Consider the following 21,877-nt stretch of genomic DNA (forward strand, 5'->3'; position numbering starts at 1 on the left):
GCTCTTTCATGAGTTCATTCACTACTACTGGGTGCCACAGTAGCAGTTTAAAACCTCTCCTAGCAGACACCCTCTTATGGTGTTGATCATAATTTTTTCATTCATCATGATGACTTTCACCTTTCTTCTCCTCACCATGATCTTATTCTACCTACGTATAGTGGTCTCAATGCCATGCTCTTCTGCAGCTTCCATGGATTCATAGGTTGTATTGTTAAAGGCACCCTCGGTATTCAGGAAGATGCTGAGAGCAATTCACTGAAAGTGTAGAGCTTTTCCACCTTCCCAACAAGTTGGCGAAGGGCTGTTTGATGTGATTTGCTTGGTTGATGTCTGTGTTGCTTTACACTTACAGAAAACTTAGTTTGCCTCCTTTCCCTAATTTGCACATCAACCAGTTTTTCTAGTGTCTTTGAAAGATGGGGCGACAGATGGATCGGTCTTACATCCTTGGCCTCGATATGATCAGTTCTCCTTGGCTTTGGAATGAAAACAACCCTAACTGTCCTCCAAGCATTAGGAATGACTCCTGCAGCTAGCATAACCGTAAACAGCCTACATAGAAATTTCATTAAAATCTCTCCAGCTTGTTGCAGTAGAGCTGGAAAGATTCCATCTTGGCCTGGCGACTTGAATGATTGAAATGTTCCCACTGGATTTTTTGCTGGCAGATTCCCTATTTGATTACCTGTAGGCCAGTGCCTCTTGGAGATTGGCTGCTGTTCTATGTTGCGTGCCACAGTGCATTGAGGAAAATAAGTCTTGAGGAGCACATCCAGCATCTCATTCGCTGTCCTGGTATACTCACCATTCCCCTTCCATAGAGCACCTCTTGGATTAGTTGGTGTTCTGGTGAGGGTTTTGTGAAGTCTGGCACAAGTAGCTATACCTTCCAGGATGATAGTTGCACTTGCTTAATTACAAGGTTGTATTTGACAGGGGCCTTCAGGTATTTTACCCATTGTCCTTTTGTTCATGCAAGGTTGAACAGTCTCATTACCTGCTTTATTTGTAATTTCAGGTTATTGTTCCACCAAGATTTATTCCTGCTCGTACACTTTGGGCAGTTTTTCTAAATATGAGGTCATAACGGCAGACATCAGTGTCTGACATTTCCCTGAAATCTACTGGATTCCCTATTGAAGTTCTAACCTCAGATAAGTGTGAGTTTGAGAACTTTGGTGTAAGAGTCACAGTCTGTTTTCCTAACATGCATATAGGCCATGGTCTGACACCCATAACAACCACAAACTTAATATACATGTGGTCAGGTAAGGATGGCTCCAGTGCTACATGCCGTTGTTCAACATAGCTGCCCATTAAAATGGACCAAAAGTTACACCAATTACTTCTTCCCTTCTTATATTCCTGGACATAGGTTCCCTGTCCCAGTTAAGGATCTCCAGGTTACTCTATAGTAAAAAATTCAAGAAAATACTTACCTCTGCTGTTGGTGTTGCTGTGTCCCTCCAGCAGGTCATGGGCATTGGTATCATAACCAACCATCAATTGTTCATTCTGCTGTGAGCAGCTGTCTACCAGTCTCCTCACTTCCTGGGAAAGACTAGTACTGTGCTCATAAGAAGGTAAGCTGAGGGCAATATTCATTGTGCTTCCTTTCTCACGTTGTTTCATCCTGATGGTCACTAAGTCCTAGGAACAGAAGTCCACCACTGGCATGAATTAGATTCCATTCTTAACATACATGCCTGTTCCAGAGTTCTTTAGGTTTCTGCATAAATCAATTTACTTCCAGTTCCTTAGAGGCATTAAACACCCCCTTTTATAGATAGTGTTCTTGCATCAGGGCCACGTCTACATCTTGCCCTCCTAGAAGCCGTTTAAAAATGGCAGCTGCTGTTTTAAAGTGTTGCATGTTTATCTGCTACACTTGCAGTCTCCAACTTGACACCATGGTCACTTCCTGTGTCTTGTACCCAGTGGCAACTTGCGAGAACCTCGAGAACAATTTCAGAACCTATCCTCACATTGCTGCAAGGGATTTTTCACTGGTTTCCACAAGAAGGGTTTGGCCGTCCAGTACAACATTTCAGTTGATTACCCTCCAGTTCTCTTTTGAGACCTGTTTCCGTGCCCATAAATTCTGTGTGTCTCATGAGGAGTATCTTTAAGAAGTTTTGGTACCCATATTAATATGTATGCGATTTTGAAGAGCTCAGCCAATGTATTGACCAGCAACTTCACCAATTCCCACAGAGATATCTTGGGCACCATCTCCTTAAGCCAACAGACTGTTTTTATACCCTCACAGACAAAGATAAGAGCACCCTTGTCCAGACAGACCCTCCTGAAATTGGGCGTGGACTTGCACCCTCCCCAGTCTTCTTAAATAGAGCCATCTGAACAGTGGCTATCCATGTTGGATAAACATCATCCTGAAAACCAAGACTTCAGTACTATGGATCTGTTTCCTATTTCTTGCCTCAGCTTTATCTGGATCCATTTATCCTGAGAAGTGGGAGTATTAGACTTCTCCCTTGGTCTTTTATTCCCTGTCCAATTGGTAGTAGGGGTCTGGTTATTACTTTTACTCTGAGACAGTCTTCTTCTCCTTCTTCTTCTTTTGGAGGTTCTCAGTTCAAAACCTTTTACTTCCATCCATTTATTTTTAGGAAGCCATTCTGTACCTTCCTTTTTGTTCTTTGAGGAGTTTCCTCCTCTGAATCCCAGACAAGGATTTGATCTTGACCTTGTCCAGCTTCTTGGACTGGTCTGCAAACCAAGCCAATTGTAGAAACAGATTCTGTCAGTTCCAACCCCAGTGCTTGAGTGTTTGTCTCATCAAGCCCCCCAGTTTTTGTTTTATTTTCCATGTTGTCCATTTTGATCCCATGAGAATTAGGGATGTATTTAGTGAACACCACAGAACGCCATGCAGTGCAAGGTCAATTACTCAGGGAGGTCGCACTGTATACCTGAGGCAACATTGATAACACATCTTGCTATGTGCTATGCACCCCTTGACACAGATCACGTCACACATCAAGTTGGGTATCTGGGGGAACGACTGTGGGAGAGGATGGGGGAGAGATGGGGCATTGTGGGATACTCTTTGTGTCTGGTACATCCATTGAGGCTTGTCCAGCATGGGTGACTCTGCCAGTAGCTGTGCTGCTGCCAGCATAGTGCTAAGCTTCTTGTTAACATGCAAGCCTCTCCACTCACATGGACCGTGTTTCTACAAGGCTGTGTCCCACGGAGAGGACACTTGCCTAAGTGATGGGGAACCAATCGCTAGCAAGAATTGACTGACACTGCCAGCTGCAAAGACTCTCCAAGATTATTGTGATTTAACAATTAGGCAAAATACTCATTGTGTGGAAGCAATGAAGGAAACTGTATGGACAGTGAATTTTCATACACTCTCCAATGACGAACCTCAGTATGGACTGTGCCCAGCAGACGTGGAAAGCTGGTACAAATAACAGTAAGGGTTTAGTAACTGATAAGAAATATAATCAGAGAAACAGTCTGTCTATTGCAGTTGCAGAGGCAGTAAAGCTATTATTCAAAGTTTTGAGAAACACTGATCCACTTCCAAAGTGTTTGCGTGGCAGGATACAGTATACAGATAATTCTGTGAACAATGTCACTTAGACTCACTCACACAAAACTGTGTTTGTGGGCATATACACTTCACACTTTCGGGTTTATGATGTCATTGCTAATTTTAGTCAAGGCAACTTGAGTAAATGTGAAGTGCTGCAATTTCTAGGTTTAGGGGTAGGCTGTCACACCATTCAGCTGATGAGAAATTTGTTTACTAAGAAATCCAGAAAACGTGCTAAAGACCTACAGTGGGGGTGCAAGACTAACTACAAAAGGTACCAAGAGGAAATTACAATTGGAAGATAAACCAGACACTGATGATCCAAGAAATGCAGTAGACAAGTTTTGATGTCTCAACTTTGGACTCCATTTTCCATAAGTGTTCTTTTTTTGTACAAAAAGTACATTTCCTCAGTTTCTGTTCAACATAAAAAGCTGAAATTTTCAGGATATGCTCAATCATATATCTTGCATCACCTGAAGGTATTCTTAATATGAATATAAATGGTTTTTAACGTTTCATCAAGAAAATAGCATCGACACTTAAAAGAAAAATCAAGGTTAGGGGAAAAATTATATGTTCCCTTGTAAGAGATAATAGTAAATTCCTGTAAATTCAGCAGTTACACAAGAAATGTTTCTATGATCCTAGGGAATATCAAAACTTTGCTTGCAAAGCTTTGTGGTAATGTACCCTGATGTAGGTTGTCCATGATTTCCCTAAATAATTTCAGGCAAGTGCTGAAATGGTCTCTAAAAGGGCACGGCTGCTTCCCTTCTCCATCCTTCCCTAATTAAAGCTTGTGCTCGCTCTGTAGTGACCTCGTTGTCAGCAGAACATTAAACATTACTCTCTTCCTCCTCCTCCTCCTCCTCATCATCATCATCATCATCATCCTCATTGTACACTATCTGGATAGGGTATGCCATTTCCCTGTGGGAGCCACAGATTTGGAGAAATGGACAGTCTGCCAAAACTGCTCTATGTAAATTTTCATTATACAACAGGTGACTTAAAAAACTTTCCAGACACAAATGTTAGACACCTTAAATATAGTTCAAATATTTGGTTTGTACAGATCTGGGAGATCTTTTCTCTGAAGTTGGGGAAATGCAACAGCCAGCCTTACCACCAAAGCAGTCGCGGCAGACACCTACACCCACACAGGGCACCATTGCAATTCCAAGGCCACCATCAAGACGAGGAGAGGTATTAAATATAATACAAAACACTATCTTAGCTATACTGCATTTAAAAAATCAATCAGTGTGTCATCTGAGATCCTAGTAGTCCAAAAGCCTGTTCAATCAACCAGTTTAATTTTCCTGATTTCAGTTAGTCATGTGTTGCAAGCATGAGTATGTTCATTTAGAAAAGACAGAATTCCATTTTATAGTCTTCCACAGCTTAAATAACAACTCAAGTGTTGCCAACATACTAAGCCTCGATGTTGTGGTAATGTAATAAAATTTGACATAAATAGACAATAATTGTATATAATTTTTGATTAATTCCTCATTAACTTGTATGATAATTCAGTTATATATATGACACACACACACTGGGCTATCTCCCCCCCACCTGATTCATAGTTTCCACTGTGTGAAAATATGTTGTGCTCTTCTTTCAACTTGTAGGGTCCGTCTACGCGTGGGAGAATGAGTCCAGCTCCAATTGCCCGTGCGGATAGTGTTGGGAGCTTGGAGTTCCGCACAGCTGGCGTTCCAGTAGGATCATCACGAGGACCATCACCCCTTACTATTGGAATGGCTGACACCATACCACTTGCTGTTGCATTTCATGAAATTGTCCACTCCTACTTTAGAGGGACAGATGAAACAAAGTAAGCTGTAGGCGATACATCTCCTTTTGCCAAGTATTTATCACACTATTGTTTCATCATTGTCACAATGAACAGTAGGACAAATATTAATAATAACTGACAGGTCTCACTACTTACCTTCTTCTCAGAGATAAGAACCACAACTCACATGTCCCAGATCAAGATACTTAAGAGGAGAACATGGTAAGTGTCATAACCTGATTTCCCAGAAACTTTGCTCAGTGAAAAAGGGATCAAAATAAGCTAAAGTGTGTCCTGGGTTATCTGTACATATTTGGGCTATTTCTGAAAAACTATGGTTAAAGTTTTTGAGGTAATTTATGTGCCTTTTATCACGTGATATCTTCAGATGAAATGGTGGTGCAGTGGTTAGTGCCACAGCTTTTTAATTACCTGTTCACTATATTACTTTCATTTTTGTTTTTCATTTATATTTCCATGTCTGTAGAAGATAACTACACAAATGTTTTCCGGTGTATACTGGTATAACATTGTCCTTGTTCGTCTATTAATTGTATGTCAGATGAATGAATTAAATAAGGAAATTATTTGAAATTGTTTTTGGTGAAATTCCTTTAGTGTATCTTGATTCATAACACTGTTCGACATGGGTTCTATTTCTGATATTAAAGTATGTGCTTCTAGACCATATTTCCGTGGGAAATTCAAATACGTAAACAAAATATCGTTGTCAGGGATACTTTTATGTAAAATATATATATATATATATATATATTTTCATGGCAAACACAGAGACGTTACAGAGAAATAAGGGGAAGTTGCCGCATCCAGTAGTGATAGGACGTGATAATTTCTTGTGCAGCAGCAGGTGGGAAAAATCAGACATCATTAGGTTATCACCGCCACACCTATGTCATTAAGACCACCTGAAACATCTCATTAACTCGAACGGCGACAGCCGGTCGCTGCCTCGGCAGTAAAGCTTCACGCCTCCTAGGGGCAGGTGCATCGAGTTTACAACAGTGGTGTTAGCCGTAATTTGTGTCAGTCTTAACGAGTGGGTGTTTTGGCTGACAAGTGACTGTCTGTCATATTTCCGAGCACGGTTGAATTTTTTAGTTCCTGTGTGTAAACTGATTGAGCCTGGTGCTGAAGGTAAAACGACTGCTTGTTTTTACTCAGCAGCGTTCCTCTAGTTCCCTACTATTAATTTAATACAGGTGTATTACCAAAGTGGTATTTTTAAATTTGTAGAAATGCCACATCGTCGTGGATGTCGATGTAAGCCGGACAACTTCTGCTACATCTGTGGGTAGTTCACTTTTGCCAGAAATAGGAAGAAAATTTCTTCAGTCATAAAGAAAGCATACAAACATTACTTTGGAGTAGAGGTAGGAGACAAAGATAAAGAATAGGTACTACATTTCTGTTGTGCTACATGTTACTGCAAACTAATTCAGTGGTGGAAAGGTAAAGAGAATGTGGCGTTGTTTGCTGTTCCCATGGTGTGGAGGGAGCCTAAGGACCATGTTACTGATTGTTATTTCTGTCTAACAAAAATTCAGGGTTTTACAAACAAAAAGTCGAAGAGGCACATTGTTTACCCAGATGCGCCTTCAGCGAGAATGCCAGTGCAGCATTCCGACAACCTTCCAGTACCTTCAAGAGCTCGAGGTCAAATTCCGAGTGACAGTGAAATAAGTAGTACTGAAGAAATAACAGATGATGATACTTTATATCACTGCACCAGTGAGTCATCGCCACATTTACTAACACAGGCAGATTTAAATGATTTAGTATGTGATCTAGGACTAAGTGAACAAAAGGCGCAGCTGCTTGGTTCAAGATTACAAGAGTATAATCTACTGCACCAAAGTACTAAAATCAGTGTGTTCAGACACAGAGAACATGCCTTTATTTCTTATTTTTCAACTGACGAAGCACTGACATTTTGCAATGACTTTGCTGGCCTGATGAAAGTGCTGAACTTCACTTATATTTCACAGGAGTGGAGACTATTCATAGGTGCATCGAAAACAAGTCTGAAGGGTGTTTTGCTCCATAACGGAAATAAAATACCCTCTGTTCCAGTAACTTACGCTAGTTTGGCAAAAGAGAATTACGAATTCGTACAAAGGATGCTAAATTCATTAAAATACAATGAACACAAATGGAAAATATGTGCAGATTTCAAGGTAATTGCTATGGCACTTGGAATGCAACAAGGCTACACAAAGTATGCCTGTTTTCTTTGCGAGTGGGATAGTCGAGACCGAAATTCTCACTACATGAAAAAAAATGGCCTAGGCGAAGATGGAAAGTTGGCGAAAAGAATGTACAACGTGAAAGTCTGGTAGCTCCTGAATATATACTACTTCCACCGCTTCACATCAAACTTGGCCTGATGAAACAATTCGTGAAGGCCATGGATCCAACAGGCTGTGGGTTTGCATATCTAGCTACCAAATTCCCCCGTCTTTCAGCTGCAAAAATAAAGGAAGGTGTATATGTGGGCCCACAAATCGGGGAGCTGCAGAAAGGTGCAAATTTTGAAGCATGTTTAACTGATAAAGAAAAAACCGCATGGGACTGTTTCAAAATGGTGTCGGAAAACTTCCTCGGAAGAAGAAGAGCTACTAACTACAAAGCAAAGGTGAAGGATATGATCAAAGCATATCAGGATTTGGGGTGCAATATGTCTTTGAAGGTACATATAATAAACTCTCATCTGGACTACTTCACAGAGAGTTGTAGTGACGTATCAGATGACCATGGGGAAAGATTCCATAAAGACATTTCTACAATAGAAAGGCGCTATGAAGGGAAGTGGGTACCTTCTATGTTAGCAGATTATTGCTGCAATATCATTCGAGAGAAGAAAGATTCACAATACAAGAGAAAAAAGTGATGTGCATTACAAGGCAGAGGCTCATTGTTTGTCAATTTTCTGTAATTTCTCATGTCAAATAAATGCTTCAAAATGTATACACAAAGGTTACTGTGTTATATGTTAGATCCCACCCTCCATTAATGTGATGATCTTATAACATCATAAAGATGTGCATTTGTTTGTCAAATTTCACCTCACGTTTGCTGCACTACATCAGAAACTGAAAAGAGAAATAAAATTGCGATTACTCATAAACTATCCCTGACAGAAAAAAACCAAAAACAGTTTTCAATTCAGCACTCAAAATACAACTAGAATCACAATATTTTTTATCAGAAATAGAAAAAAAGTTTTTTTTTGTAGAACAGTGATAATCAAATGCAAGCACCTGTTTTCGGAAAAGTGATTTGTTATGCGTGATTGGTCCGAAATTATTCCCAATGCACAAAATCTTCAGCAATGTTGATGAAATTTCTTTCCTGAGCGAGATTCATATGAAGAAATGTCACTGTGAGAAACTGGCCATTGTCTGATGCTTGTGTGTTTAGAATATTCATACAACTGGTGTCATCTAAGGGAATGCACCAAATCTTCCTGAAAAATAAACTTATGAATAAAATATAAGAATTGATGTGAGACTGAAGTATGAGAATTTAAACAGATTGTAACTCCTCAACATACCATATGCACATGTATTATATAATAAATGTATGACGTTCATTGTGAAATCCAGTTGTAATTTTGCAATTAATATAATGCCATTATATCCCTTCATTTGCTAAGAAACATTCATGTAGTAATCTTCTGTGGACATGGATATATAAATGAAAAACAAAAATAAAAGTAATAATTGTGTTTCGAACACAGGGCACAAAATTAAGAAGCTGTAACGGTAATCCCAGAATCACCATTTCATCTGACAGTATCATGTTTTAAAAGGCACTTAAGTGTCTCAAAAATATCTTGAAAACTTTGACCATAATTTTTTCAGGAACAGTTGAGTATCTACACATCAGCAAAGATGTATGTGCTTATTTTGACTCCTTTTCCACTGAGTGAAGTTTATTGGAAATTGGATGATGGCATTTGCCATGTTCTTGTTGTTAGTCAGTCCAAAGGATTTTTCCTCAGAACAACATATTTTTCAGCTTTCAAATCAGATTATACTAAAGTTAAATGACAAAATTGCCAACTAGCATCTTCATTGATGTAATTCACACTGTTCTTCTACAGAAGCTTAAATATGTAATTTCTGAGATCTTGAAATACTGGATTTCATCCTGTCAGGCTGAAAGAATGCAGAGTGTTGAATTAAGAAATCTGTGGAGTATACACAATAATAGCTAATCTTGAGAATGGAGACTAATCGAGTAAATTCAGAACTTGAAACTGTGGTATGTTTTCTTGACAGCTAACTGGTTTTCTGCAAATGGACAGTTCACTTAACTTCAGTAAAACGCAATACATGTAATTCAGATCAATCTTCTTAATTGTCCCTGCTCTGCAGTTTTTGTATTATGGGTAATATCAGATGTTAGAGATGAACATCTCAAAGTGTTGACTGACTTTTCCTATATTCATTTGCTAATGTCATATGTCGTCATTTTCTGGGGTAACTTATAATTGAGAAAGAAGAGTTCATAGCACAAAAGTGTGTAACAAATACGTGGTTTCCACTCTAAAACATTCTGAAGACAGCTCTTCAAACTGGTGGGCATGCTGACAAGCCTTACCATACAGTTACTTCCTTATGAAATGTGCTATCAAAAATCGGTCACTGTTTGAAAACAGCAACATTAATAAATGCAGTACTAGAAGTACGAGGTGCATTCAAGTTCTAAGGCCTCCGATTTTTTTTCTAATTAACTACTCACCCGAAATCGATGAAACTGGCGTTACTTCTCGATGTAATCGCCCTGCAGACGTACGCATTTTTCACAACACTGATGCCATGATTCCATGGCAGCGGCGAAGGCTTCTTTAGGAGTCTGTTTTGACCACTGGAAAATTGCTGAGGCAACAGCACGGCTGGTGAATGTGCGGCCACGGAGAGTGTCTTTCATTGTTGGAAAAAGCCAAAAGTCACTAGGAGCCAGGTCAGGTGAGTAGGGAGCATGAGGAATCACTTCAAAGTTGTTATCACAAAAAAACTGTTGCATAACGTTAGCTCGATGTGCAGGTGCGTTGTCTTGGTGAAACAGCACACGCGCAGCCCTTCCCGGACGTTTTTGTTGCAGTGCAGGAAGGAATTTGTTCTTCAAAACATTGGGGTAGGATGCACCTGTTACCGTAGTGCTCTTTGGAACGCAATGGGTAAGGATTGCGCCCTCGCTGTCCCAGAACATGGACACCATCATTTTTTCAGCACTGGTGGTTACCCGAAACTTTTTTGGTGGTTGTGAATCTGTGTGCTTCCATTGAGCTGACTGGCGCTTTGTTTCTGGATTGAAAAATGGCATCCACGTCTCATCCATTGTCACAACCGACGAAAAGAAAGTCCCATTTATGCTGTCATTGCGCATCAACATTGCTTGGCAACATGCCACACGGGCAGCCATGTGGTCGTCCGTCAGCATTCGTGGCACCCACCTGGATGACACTTTTCGCATTTTCAGCTCGTCATGCAGGATTGTGTGCACAGAACCCACAGAAATGCCAACTTTGGAGGCGATCTGTTCAACAGTCATTCGGCGATCCCCCAAAACAATTCTCTCCACTTTCTCGATCATGTCGTCAGACCGGCTTGTGCGAGCCCGAGGTTGTTTCGGTTTGTTGTCACACAATGTTCTGCCTTCATTAAACTGTCACACCCACGAACGCACTTTCAACACATCCATAACTCCATCAACACATGTCTCCTTCAACTGTCGATGAATTTCAGTTGGTTTCACACCACGCAAATTCAGAAAACGAATGATTGCACGCTGTTCAAGTAAGGAAAACGTCACCATTTTAAGTATTTAAAACAGTTCTCATTCTCGCCGCTGGCGGTAAAATTCCATCTGCCATACGGTGCTGCCATCTCTGGGACGTATTGACAATGAACGTGGCCTCATTCTAAAACAATGCGCATGTTTCTATCTCTTTCCAGTCTGGAGAAAAAAAATCGGAGGCCTTAGAACTTGAATGCACCTCGTAGCAATGATAGACACTATCCCTCTGTCCTCCTTAGTGTGGCAACAAAAAAGTGTGTGGTATTCAGCCGTAAAATCCTTTGACCATCTACTCAGTGATGTGAAGAATCTAATCTGAATGTGCAAGAATATGTTTTTTTTTTAAGGATGTATGCATGAAAGAAAAATACTGTTTTAGGCTTAGAAAGTATACTGGAACTGTAAAGCTGACTCGTTCACATTGTAGAGAGATATGGCAGTTATGATCCATGGAACATACATGTTGTTAACTAATGGACCTAAAAGTGAGTATACATGGTTACGTTCAATTGGTGTCGTCATATAACGTTTATATGCCTGTATAGTTAAAACGTTACAATATTCTTACATGGCTTCTTGCCTAATGAAGGGATTAACCTAAGTTGTTAAATTAGTAATATGCATTGTTATATAAGCTTTTCTTTGCCAAGACAGTATGCCACAATGAATCAACACATCTCATTAGTAACATCAGAAAAATACATGGTGTATCAAAAAGAATCATCCAATTTGGCACTTATTTTTTTCTGTAACTAATAAATATATACAGTGAATTTTGGTTTTTGACGAATGTGAAACTCAAGTGTGTGTGTGTGTGTGTGTGTGTGTGTGGGTGGGGTGTTTTTTTTTTTTTTTTTTGCTGCCCATGAGATGTAAAACTCGAGAGTCTGCTCTTTCCAGCAGTATTTTGTTCACACACAAATACCTCAGATAACATAATAGTTAGTTTTTGAAATCGTGATTCTTTTTGGTACATTCTGTACTACAATTTATATTTTTATGTAGGTGCTCCAGAATCAAAATTTCAAGTCATCTATTATACGTTTATCAAATTCCTTCACTGTATAAAATGCTTTGCCTTTTACTGATTTTGTTGTTATGTTTTTGAATTTGGTCAAAGGCACTAAGTGGCTATTATTAGGCAGTTTGTTAAAAGATGTGATGAGGTATATTTAGAACTGTTGTGAACATTTGCTAGTCTGACATTTTGTTTGTCAACTGTGTGTCCATTTCTTGTTTTATGTTGCTCTATTGACATACTAAGGAGAGAGTTACACTGATTTTTAGCATATACGAGGTGCATTCAAGTTCTAAGGCCTCCGATTTTTTTTTCTCCGGACTGGAAAGAGATAGAAACATGCGCATTGTTTTAAAATGAGGCCGCGTTCATTGTCAATATGTCCCAAAGATGTCGGCACCGTACGGCAGATAGAATTTTACCGCCAGCGGCGAGAATGAGAACTGTTTTAAATACTTAAAATGGCGACGTTTTCCTTACTTGAACAGCGTGCAATCATTCGTTTTCTGAATTTGCATGGTGTGAAACCAATTGAAATTCATTGACAGTTGAAGGAGACGTGTGGTGATGGAGTTATGGATGTGTCGAAAGTGCGTTCGTGGGTGCGACAGTTTAATGAAGGCAGAACATTGTGTGACAACAAACCGAAACAACCTCGGGCTCGCACAAGCCGGTCTGACGACATGATCGAGAAAGTGGAGAGAATTGTTTTGGGGGATCGCCGAATGACTGTTGAGCAGATCGCCTCCAGAGTTGGCATTTCTGTGGGTTCTGTGCACACAATCCTTTATGACTAGCTGAAAATGCGAAAAGTGTCATCCAGGTGGCTGCCACGAATGCTGACGGACGACCACATGGCTGCCTGTGTGGCATGTTGCCAAGCAATGTTGACGCGCAATGACAACATGAATGGGACTTTCTTTTTGTCGGTTGTGACACTGGATGAGACGTGGATGCCATTTTTCAATCCAGAAACAGTGCCAGTCAGCTCAGTGGAAGCACACAGATTCACCGCCACCAAAAAAATTTCGGGTAACCGCCAGTGTTGAAAAAATGATGGTGTCCATGTTCTGGGACAGTGAGGGCGTAATCCTTACCCATTGCGTTCCAAAGGGCACTACGGTAACAGGTGCATCCTACGAAAATGTTTTGAAGAACTAATTCCTTCCTGCACTGCAACAAAAAAGTCCGGGAAGGGCTGCGCGTGTGCTGTTTCACCAAGACAACGCACCCGCACATCGAGCTAACGTTACGCAACAGTTTTTTTGTGATAACAACTTTGAAGTGATTCCTCATGCTCCCTACTCACCTGACCTGGCTCCTAGTGACTTTTGGCTTTTTCCAACAATGAAAGACACTCTCCGTGGCCGCACATTCACCAGTCGTGCTGCTATTGCCGCAGCGATTTTCCAGTGGTCAAAACAGACTCCTAAAGAAGCCTTCGCTGCTGCCATGGAATCGTGGCGTCAGCGTAGTGTAAAATGTGTACGTCTGCAGGGCAATTACGTCAAGAAGTAACGCCAGTTTCATCGATTTCGGGTGAGTAGTTAATTAGAAAAAAAATCAGAGGCCTTAGAACTTGAATGCACCTCGTACTAGGCAACTATAAACGTATGTGCTAGGGAGTGTCATAATAATTAATTTCCTTGAAGTAGTGGCTACAAGATTTCTATGGTGCTAGCCCCACAATGCCTCTGATAGCCTTTTTCCCCATATAAATCAGGGTGTATACGCCCCGGAACAACCAGAAAAAACCTGGGAATTTTTTCATGTGGGAGAAATCCAGGAAAAAACATTGGAAGTTCTTAGGATTCCAGGAATTTCTCATTGTTTCAGTTTTCAGTAAAATTTTTATAATTTTGACTGGTAACCACTGATACTCCAACAAAGAATTTTACTTTAGCCAGCTTCTCCAAAATAATACTGCAGCAATAAAACATAAATGAGAAGAAAACACCAAAATAAAACTTTAGTTGCAAAAAAAAGTGCCATTTATGTAATCAAAAAACAGTGCAACACGAGCATCTGCCAACAGCAATATGTGTTAAAGATTATGATACACTATGTAACAACAAACTGCTTTCAATGCGTCTTTCTTGTGGGCCTTGTTTCGATGAGCATGAGGTCACAACTGTTTACATTTCTAATAGGTTGCAGGAAAATATTGTGAATAGGGAGTTTTAGAAGTGTTATTATAAAAGAACATTTCCTTTTTTTTTTTCAAGATTCAGTGCCCACAACTCTTGGTGTGCAGGTCATGCTACTGTTCTCCATATTTACCAGGCCCTGACCTCATCCCAACTGGACTACGCATGCCAGGTTTATGCATTGGCAGCACCATCAGCTTTGTAATTGTTTGACCCAGCCCATCATTGTGTAGTTTTAAGCCACTGGTGCCTTTGGGGACTAGTCCTGTACACAGTCTTCTTGTGTAAGTGGATATCTCCCCTCTTCAGTTCTGATGGTACCAACTGTCGCTCACATATGCAGTTGCCATTCGACAATTCCTTCCTCACCCAACATATCCCATTCTTTGTGCATACCGGGGGCATTTACTTCCTAATTCCTACCCTCAGGTGGAATTACCAATTGGAATGCACCTCAGAGCTATCTGCTAGGATCTCCGCATCTCCTCCCTGGAATGTGCTCATCGTGTTTTCTCTCGCATCTGCCCTTGTTTGCTGCTCAAGCCATGAATTAGGACCTGTCTATTTCAAGGTCTTAAAATCTCTCTTGCCCATGAACTTTCAGCCTCTTGAGGAGTGTCAGGGTGAACAATCTTCTTTTACACTGATAGCTGTAAAAACATGGGATAAGACAGGATATTCTTTTACATACCCTATCTGCCAGTAACACAATTTGTTGCCAGGAACATGTAGTGTTCATACAGCAGAGCTGATAGCTGTTAACAGAGCCCTCTGCTTTATTAAATGGACCTCCCTTGACTGCATCTTAATGTGTAGTGACTTAATTAACAGTCTTCAGGCGGGTGACCAGTGTCACTCTTGTCGCCCTATGATCTCTGATATTCATAATCTTCTTGCTGAACTTCGTTATACTGGTTGCTCAGTTGTCTTTCTCTGTGTCCCATGTCAAGTGGGCAGCCCAGGGAATGAAGTGGCTGACCATTTGGCAATAGAGTGAATACTTGTGTCCCATTTGCTTTACAGATCTGAGGTCCAGATTTGCTGACTTGTACATGGAATGACATGTGGTTGTCTGCTGTGCCCCCCCTCTAATATACTCTGTGCCGTCGAAGAGATTGCTGCTGCATGGAGCTCTTCTTTCCTTTCCTCCCAGAAGGAATCCACTACCCGATGTTGCCTCCACATTGGTCGAACCAGTCTAACCCGTAGTTTTATTTTACATAATGAGCTACCTCCACATTGTAGTGTGGAGCCATAAAAACAGTAACTCATATCATAGTGGAATTCTCTGCTCTTTCTGGGCCTCCGGCCTAAGCATGGCATCTTGAATTCTTTGCCATAAACATTGGTGGATGATTCATGGATGGTTGAACTGGTTCTCCACAAAATTGATTTTTACTTTCAGATACAAAGCTTTAAGCTACCTTCGGCTGGGGCAGGGTAGTTTGGATTGGGGCTGGGGTGTCTCGTGCCCCATGATGAGTCTGAGGGTTCTCCAACGATACCTCCTTCACCAGCTCACTCTTTCATCCTTCTCTTACGCTTTTTTAATTGCTTTAGGATATATTTTATCTCCTTTCCTGCTGCACCCTGTGTTTTTATTTAAGAGGTAGTACTCTGTTATAGTTGGAGCTCTTTAATGCCTACCTACACTGCAGCAGGGATGGGACAGCTGTGGGCGGGGACATTTCCTGTCACATGCAGAGCCTCTGGGACACTCGCCTACTGTCTCTTTTATTTCTCTCTTCTTCTTTTTATTGACAGTCCAACTGATGTCTATTGCATTTTTAGCCTTCCCACTTTTACTGTTCTGAATCTGCTGACTAAAGACATTCTTTGCTGTGCAACTGTCTTCCCCCTTCATTGGGCTGGCAGGGGTCAGATGCAGGGTGGGACTTCTTCGCCATTGAGTGAGCTGTGAGCCCTTGTCTGCTCTGACCTTCATACTGGCCTGATCCATTCACTTCTCCATAAATTCTTTCTAAGCTCTGCCATCATATTGCCGTCAGTGCCTCATTCTTCCTGCTCCTTCATACTTTCATCATCAGAAAACATACTTCTCGGGTGTCAACTAATTCCAAATGAACTGCTCCTGGATCAAGGGTCTGATGACCTAGTTGTGTAGTCCCTTGACCGAAAGAAAGTGAGAGAGCACGCACACTGGCTATAGTAATTATTCAGGTCAGGAATTACCGAGTTTGCCTGTAGCTTCACTGACCTTTTCACAAATTAAATGACTCTATTGAAAACTGTAAGTTGCTTTATTGTGCAATGGTGCCAGTAGTGCTTCTGCCTTGCTCACATCACCTACAGTGTTAGTTTCTAGGATAATATTGGCGAAGTATATATTTTATCACTCCCAAGGAATTAGAATATTGCAGCCTTCCTTTTGACTATTTATTTATGTTTTTGTGACTTCATAAGCTGATTTACATTTCTTTAAAAATTTAAGAATGTGTCTATCATTGGCCTTGCATTTTTACTGCATTGATTGTTGACATGTAATGCTTTTTCATAATTGTGTATTTATCTGCGTAGTGTGATTTACCATAATACAGGAGCATTGAGATTCTTATATTATTTAGTTGTGATTGGTACCAATTTCTTTAACTCCTTGGTTTATAATGTGGATTTCACTTCCAGTAATTCTTATAATGCTGAGGGCATTTCTCTTTATAGACTTAAGTTAGCATACCTAAAAATCTTGTGGTTCATTCCACTTGGTTAATCTTAATCTAGATCTTAATTTTTTCTAACTTCTGTTCATTAATGGATCTATTTACTCTCCACTGACAGGTATGTGCTTTATTATCTAGGGGAATTGTTAAGCCACAGCTTTCATGGTTAAAAATACCTATTTTAATTCAACTAGATTGCATTCTGCGTAAGTGAAAATAACTCTCTCCAGACATGCAGTCAGCCTGGTGGGCTTGTAATTTGTGCAGTAAAATTTAAGTATCTTAATGTGTTAAGTAAATAGCTTATAGCTACCCTTTTAACCCTAATATTGATATTAATGTAACAGTGTGTTATCGTTCTCACTCTACGATTTTTATTTTTGAGAAGTAATACTTACTAAAAACAAGTCTTCATTGCGATTGGGAGTATGGTACACAGAGACAACTACAATTTCTAGTTTTGGAAACAGTACAGTTGCAACTTCAAAATAAGATTCTATACAGAGATCATGTACATTTACAATTTCATAATTTACTTTAAGTGTTTTTTTAATGTAGATGTGGACCTGGTGGTCTAGCACATAGAACACTGGACTCCAGCTCTGGACTTCATGACTTCAGTCCCAGATAGGAGCAGGGATTTTTCATCAGTCGATACACTCCGGGACAGCCCTAATTCCACTCGACCTGCTATGAAAAGAGTACTGGGGATCTATCGCGGGGTGGACGTAAAATACATCTGGGGCAATGGGCCTGCCATCCGCCCCCCTCCTATTGCCATATTGCTGAGAGACTGTACTTCATCTACAGTCGGGCCAGTGGCCTAGTCACATGCTTAAGCCACAGACTTTACAGTTATCTTTTATTAATGCAGACAGAGGTTCCACATTTTATGTCTGTTCTACAGAAATCTAGTTTATAGCCATCTGGTATAGGTCTCTATAATTCTCCATATGATAATGAGTGTTCATTTACCATAAGCACACTACAATTTATCTTTTCCAACCAGTATTGTAGTTCTAGATACTTATTTTTTAAGGACTGATATGTAAAAGGGAAAAGGGTAAAACAACCATGGGTTACACAAGAAATCATTTCCAAGATGGAGAGAGAAGAAAATTTAAAAACAAAAACACTGAAGATGCAAGAAAGATGTACCAAAGATTAAATAATGAACTGTGAAGAGAAACAGAGCAGGCTAGGAAAAATGGCTAAAAGAGGAATGTGATGCGGTTGAAGAACTGGACTGGAAGGGAAGATAAGACTTATTACTATACAACAGAGTAAAGACTAGGACATGGGATCAAAACAGAGCAGTAAGTGCTACTATGGAAACTTTGGGTAAAGACGAAAAGGTAGCGTACAAAGATCGCGACATTCTTCAGAGATGGGAAGGATAAGTAAAAGAGCAATATAACACAGATCACAAACCAGAAACTCTGGAATTGGAATTGCTAAACAGTGTAAGTGATGATGAGAAAGGACCAACCATCATAATTGAAGTAGTTAAATTTGCCATAGCTGCAATGAAAAATGACAAATCAGTAGGTACAGATATGATACCGGGATAAATATTAAAATTCTTGAACCAAGATGGAATTAGAGAAATATTGAGGTTATGTAATAAAATATGACGGTGGTGAATGGCCTGAGGAGTTTTTGACAACAGTAATGATTCCATTATTTAAAAAGAACCAATAAATGCAGTGAGCAGAGAACAATCAGCTTTATTTCACATGCAGCCAAAGTGATGTTAAGAATAATTAAGAGGTTTGAAAAAGTAATGGAGGAGAATCTTGGTGAGGAGCAGTTTGGCTTTAGACGGAATACGGGCACCAGAGACGCAATAGGGCTCCTACAAGTCTTGGGAGAAAGGTTTATTGAAAAAGGAAGAGACCTCTATATGTGATTCATCAATCTAGAAAAGGCATTTGGCAATGTGGTTTGGGACAACTGGCACCTATGATGAGGGAAAAGAGAGTGAACTGGAAAACCAGAAGACTTGTAAACTCATTATATCTGAATCAAAAAGCCTCAGTTAAAGTGAGAGGAGAAAGTACAAACTGGGTCGCACTAGGAAAAGGAGTAAGACAAGGATGCTATCACCTACCCTATTCAACATCTACTTGGAAAATATGATTGACCAATGCTCATTAGATGGCAAAGGAGTAGTAATTGGAGGAAGACGAGTAGGGTGTTTGAGGTTTGCTGATGACATGGTCCTTCTAGCCCCAAGGGAAAAAGAATTATGGGTTTAGTGGACACCATTGAAGCTAACGGAAAAAAATGTGGAATGAAAATTAACACAAAGAAAACAGAAGTATTAGCACTAAAAGGAAATAAAGAAATAAAAATTATGCTGAATGGAGAAATATTAAAACAGGTGCAAAATTTGAAGTATCTTGGAAGTAGGATAGACATCAACTGGAAGTGCAGTACAGAAATTAAAGCATGGATAGCAATGGCAAAAAAGGCATTTTATAAGAAAAGGAGAATTTTCTGCAGCAGTCTGGACAGAGAACTGAGGAAAAGACTCATAAAATGTTTTGTATGGAGTGTTCTTCTGTATGGCACTGAAACATGGACTTTGAGGAAGAAAGACAGAGAAAGGCTTTTGAGATGTGGACATGGCGGAGGATGGAAAGAGTAAGTTGGATGGACAGAGTAAAAAATGAAGATGTACTGAGAAGAGTAGGAGAGAACAGACAGTTACTAGGTGTAATAAAAAGAAGAAAAAGGAAATGGATTGGGCAAATATTAAGAAAGAGTGACATACTGATAAAAACGGTTTTAGAAGGTCATGTAGAAGGGAAAAGGAAGCAAGCAAGGAAGGAAGAGATATCAGATACTGGATGACATGATGGACAGTACAATATACAGCAGCCTTACGAAGGAAGCATGGATTGCAGAAAATGGAGAGGCAAAGGACCTGCTAATATAGCAGAAAACTGATTAATGAATGAATACATTAACATGCAGTAACATTGAACTATTTTCATTGTAAGCTGGTATTAATGATTCTGCTTCAGAATTATGAGTTTCATGTATTGTATTTGTCAGTTTTGTTGTGCATTCTGCTATATTTACAGTGTCACACATCGAAAGTATATCTGTTGTTTAAATTCTACATTTTGTGTGTGTTCCTTTTGTATGTGCAATTCGTCAATTTTTATATATAATCCAGTAGGAATTGGCCCATTTTTACATTCTCCCTGTGAAAGAGCACCCAACACAATTACAGACTTAGCTTCTGGTAATGTTTAATATTTCCTCTATAATCTGGTTTAGTTTAGTAGCAAGTTCTGTAAGGTCTCACTCATTTTTTTTTTTTTTTTCTCTAGGACTAACAGTTTCTGCCTTCCAGGGGATGGAAAAATTGCAGATTATTAGAAGTATTTTTTAGCAGTATAAAATTAATGCTTATGTTTAAATGAAGTTGGTCAGAAACAAATATTAAATGTTTGTTAGATGTCTAAGTGCAGTAGAGCCATATTAAGGAATAAATTGTGTTCTGGGGTTGTAATGTGATGAAGGGGATGTGCAGTACAAGCACAAGAGAAGGTAGGTCGCCAGATGGTGTTCATTGGCTTTTCTTCTCCATAGGTCTGTAAACTGAATATCGAGAAGATGATTCCCCACTCCATCTACTCTACTGTATCCCAAGAAACAACTACAGGATGTTTCACAGAGGTATACGAACCCTCCACAGCACTCCTTATGAATCACTAGTGGCACAGTGCACAGGCATGCCTGGGGGATGTTTATTTTCCACAAAATACATTAACACTACATGGAATGCAGATATGAATTACTGCTAATACCAACACAAGAAGCATGCATGGACAGAATATACATAAATCTCTGCACACTGTTCTACAGTGCTAGAGGTAAAAATTGATTCTTAGTCATCCTATATAACAGTTGTAGTATTCTTCGCGGAAAGGCAACTTCCACCACTAGAGTGCTGCTCGATAATGTTTACAGAGAGGCTGTACTTCCCCACCATTTCCTGTGTAGTTCTCTTATGTGAGTAGACAAAATAACTTTACTGAGCTAATGTTTATGTAGTATCATTATTTTCAGCTTATTGAGTGAGTAGTTACTGGCAGTGAAGTGGGCAATTGTTATGTGAAAAAGGTCAACAGCTGGAGCTGTCAGTTTTCTACTGCACTGAACAGCCTGTCACTAGTGTAACATGCTGGCAATATGTATTTAAAAATGTCGATTTCATTCTCTCCACTATCACTGCGTGGAATATTTTTCGCAGCATGAGTCGTAAAAGATTCATCACTTCAGCATCAGTTCTCCCAAATATGAAGATGCCCAGAGGCTTAAATCGCATCTTTCTGTAACAGAAGGAGGTCACCTAGGTGTTATGTAACTTGAGCTACTTCAACACAAGTCAGTCAATGCATTACAGCATATTACTGTTATAGAATTCAATATGACCAGTCACATTCGATCAGACATAATCATATCCTTTTGGGAAATATACTTTTGATGTGTGACAAGTTACTTGACTCGTTGCAGCCCACTGGAGAAGTGCAAACACTTCCTGACTGGAAGAGATTAGTGCAGCATACAAACAACACAATTAATGGTGAGACAAGTACAATAACTTTCTCATCATTCATTAATTCGCCACAGAGTGACTGCAAAAAGATTATGTGGCTTTACAATATGTTGTCAATGGTAGACAGCAGCTGGTTGTTACATTTAGCAATCTAATCACCAACATTAGAGTGGTCACTGATAACATCACACTTACAAATTAAACACTTCTTAGACATTGTTTACGTGAATGTATTGTATACGAAAGCTTACTTAACACATGCA

The 21,877-nt window shown here is 39.8% G+C and overlaps 1 protein-coding gene across 1 annotated transcript in view; it reads left to right on the forward strand.

Moving 5' to 3' along the window:
* Positions 1-21,877, forward strand: part of LOC124722546 (F-BAR domain only protein 2-like) — a 313,554-nt gene that overhangs the window by 183,987 nt on the left and 107,690 nt on the right. Inside the window, exons 13-14 of the mRNA XM_047247688.1 lie at positions 4,650-4,780; positions 5,209-5,414. Of these exons, the coding sequence (XP_047103644.1) occupies positions 4,650-4,780; positions 5,209-5,414 (337 nt within the window). The remainder of the gene's footprint in view (positions 1-4,649; positions 4,781-5,208; positions 5,415-21,877) is intronic.

This window comes from Schistocerca piceifrons, chromosome X (assembly GCF_021461385.2).
Source record: "Schistocerca piceifrons isolate TAMUIC-IGC-003096 chromosome X, iqSchPice1.1, whole genome shotgun sequence".
Classification (NCBI taxonomy): domain Eukaryota; kingdom Metazoa; phylum Arthropoda; class Insecta; order Orthoptera; family Acrididae; genus Schistocerca; species Schistocerca piceifrons.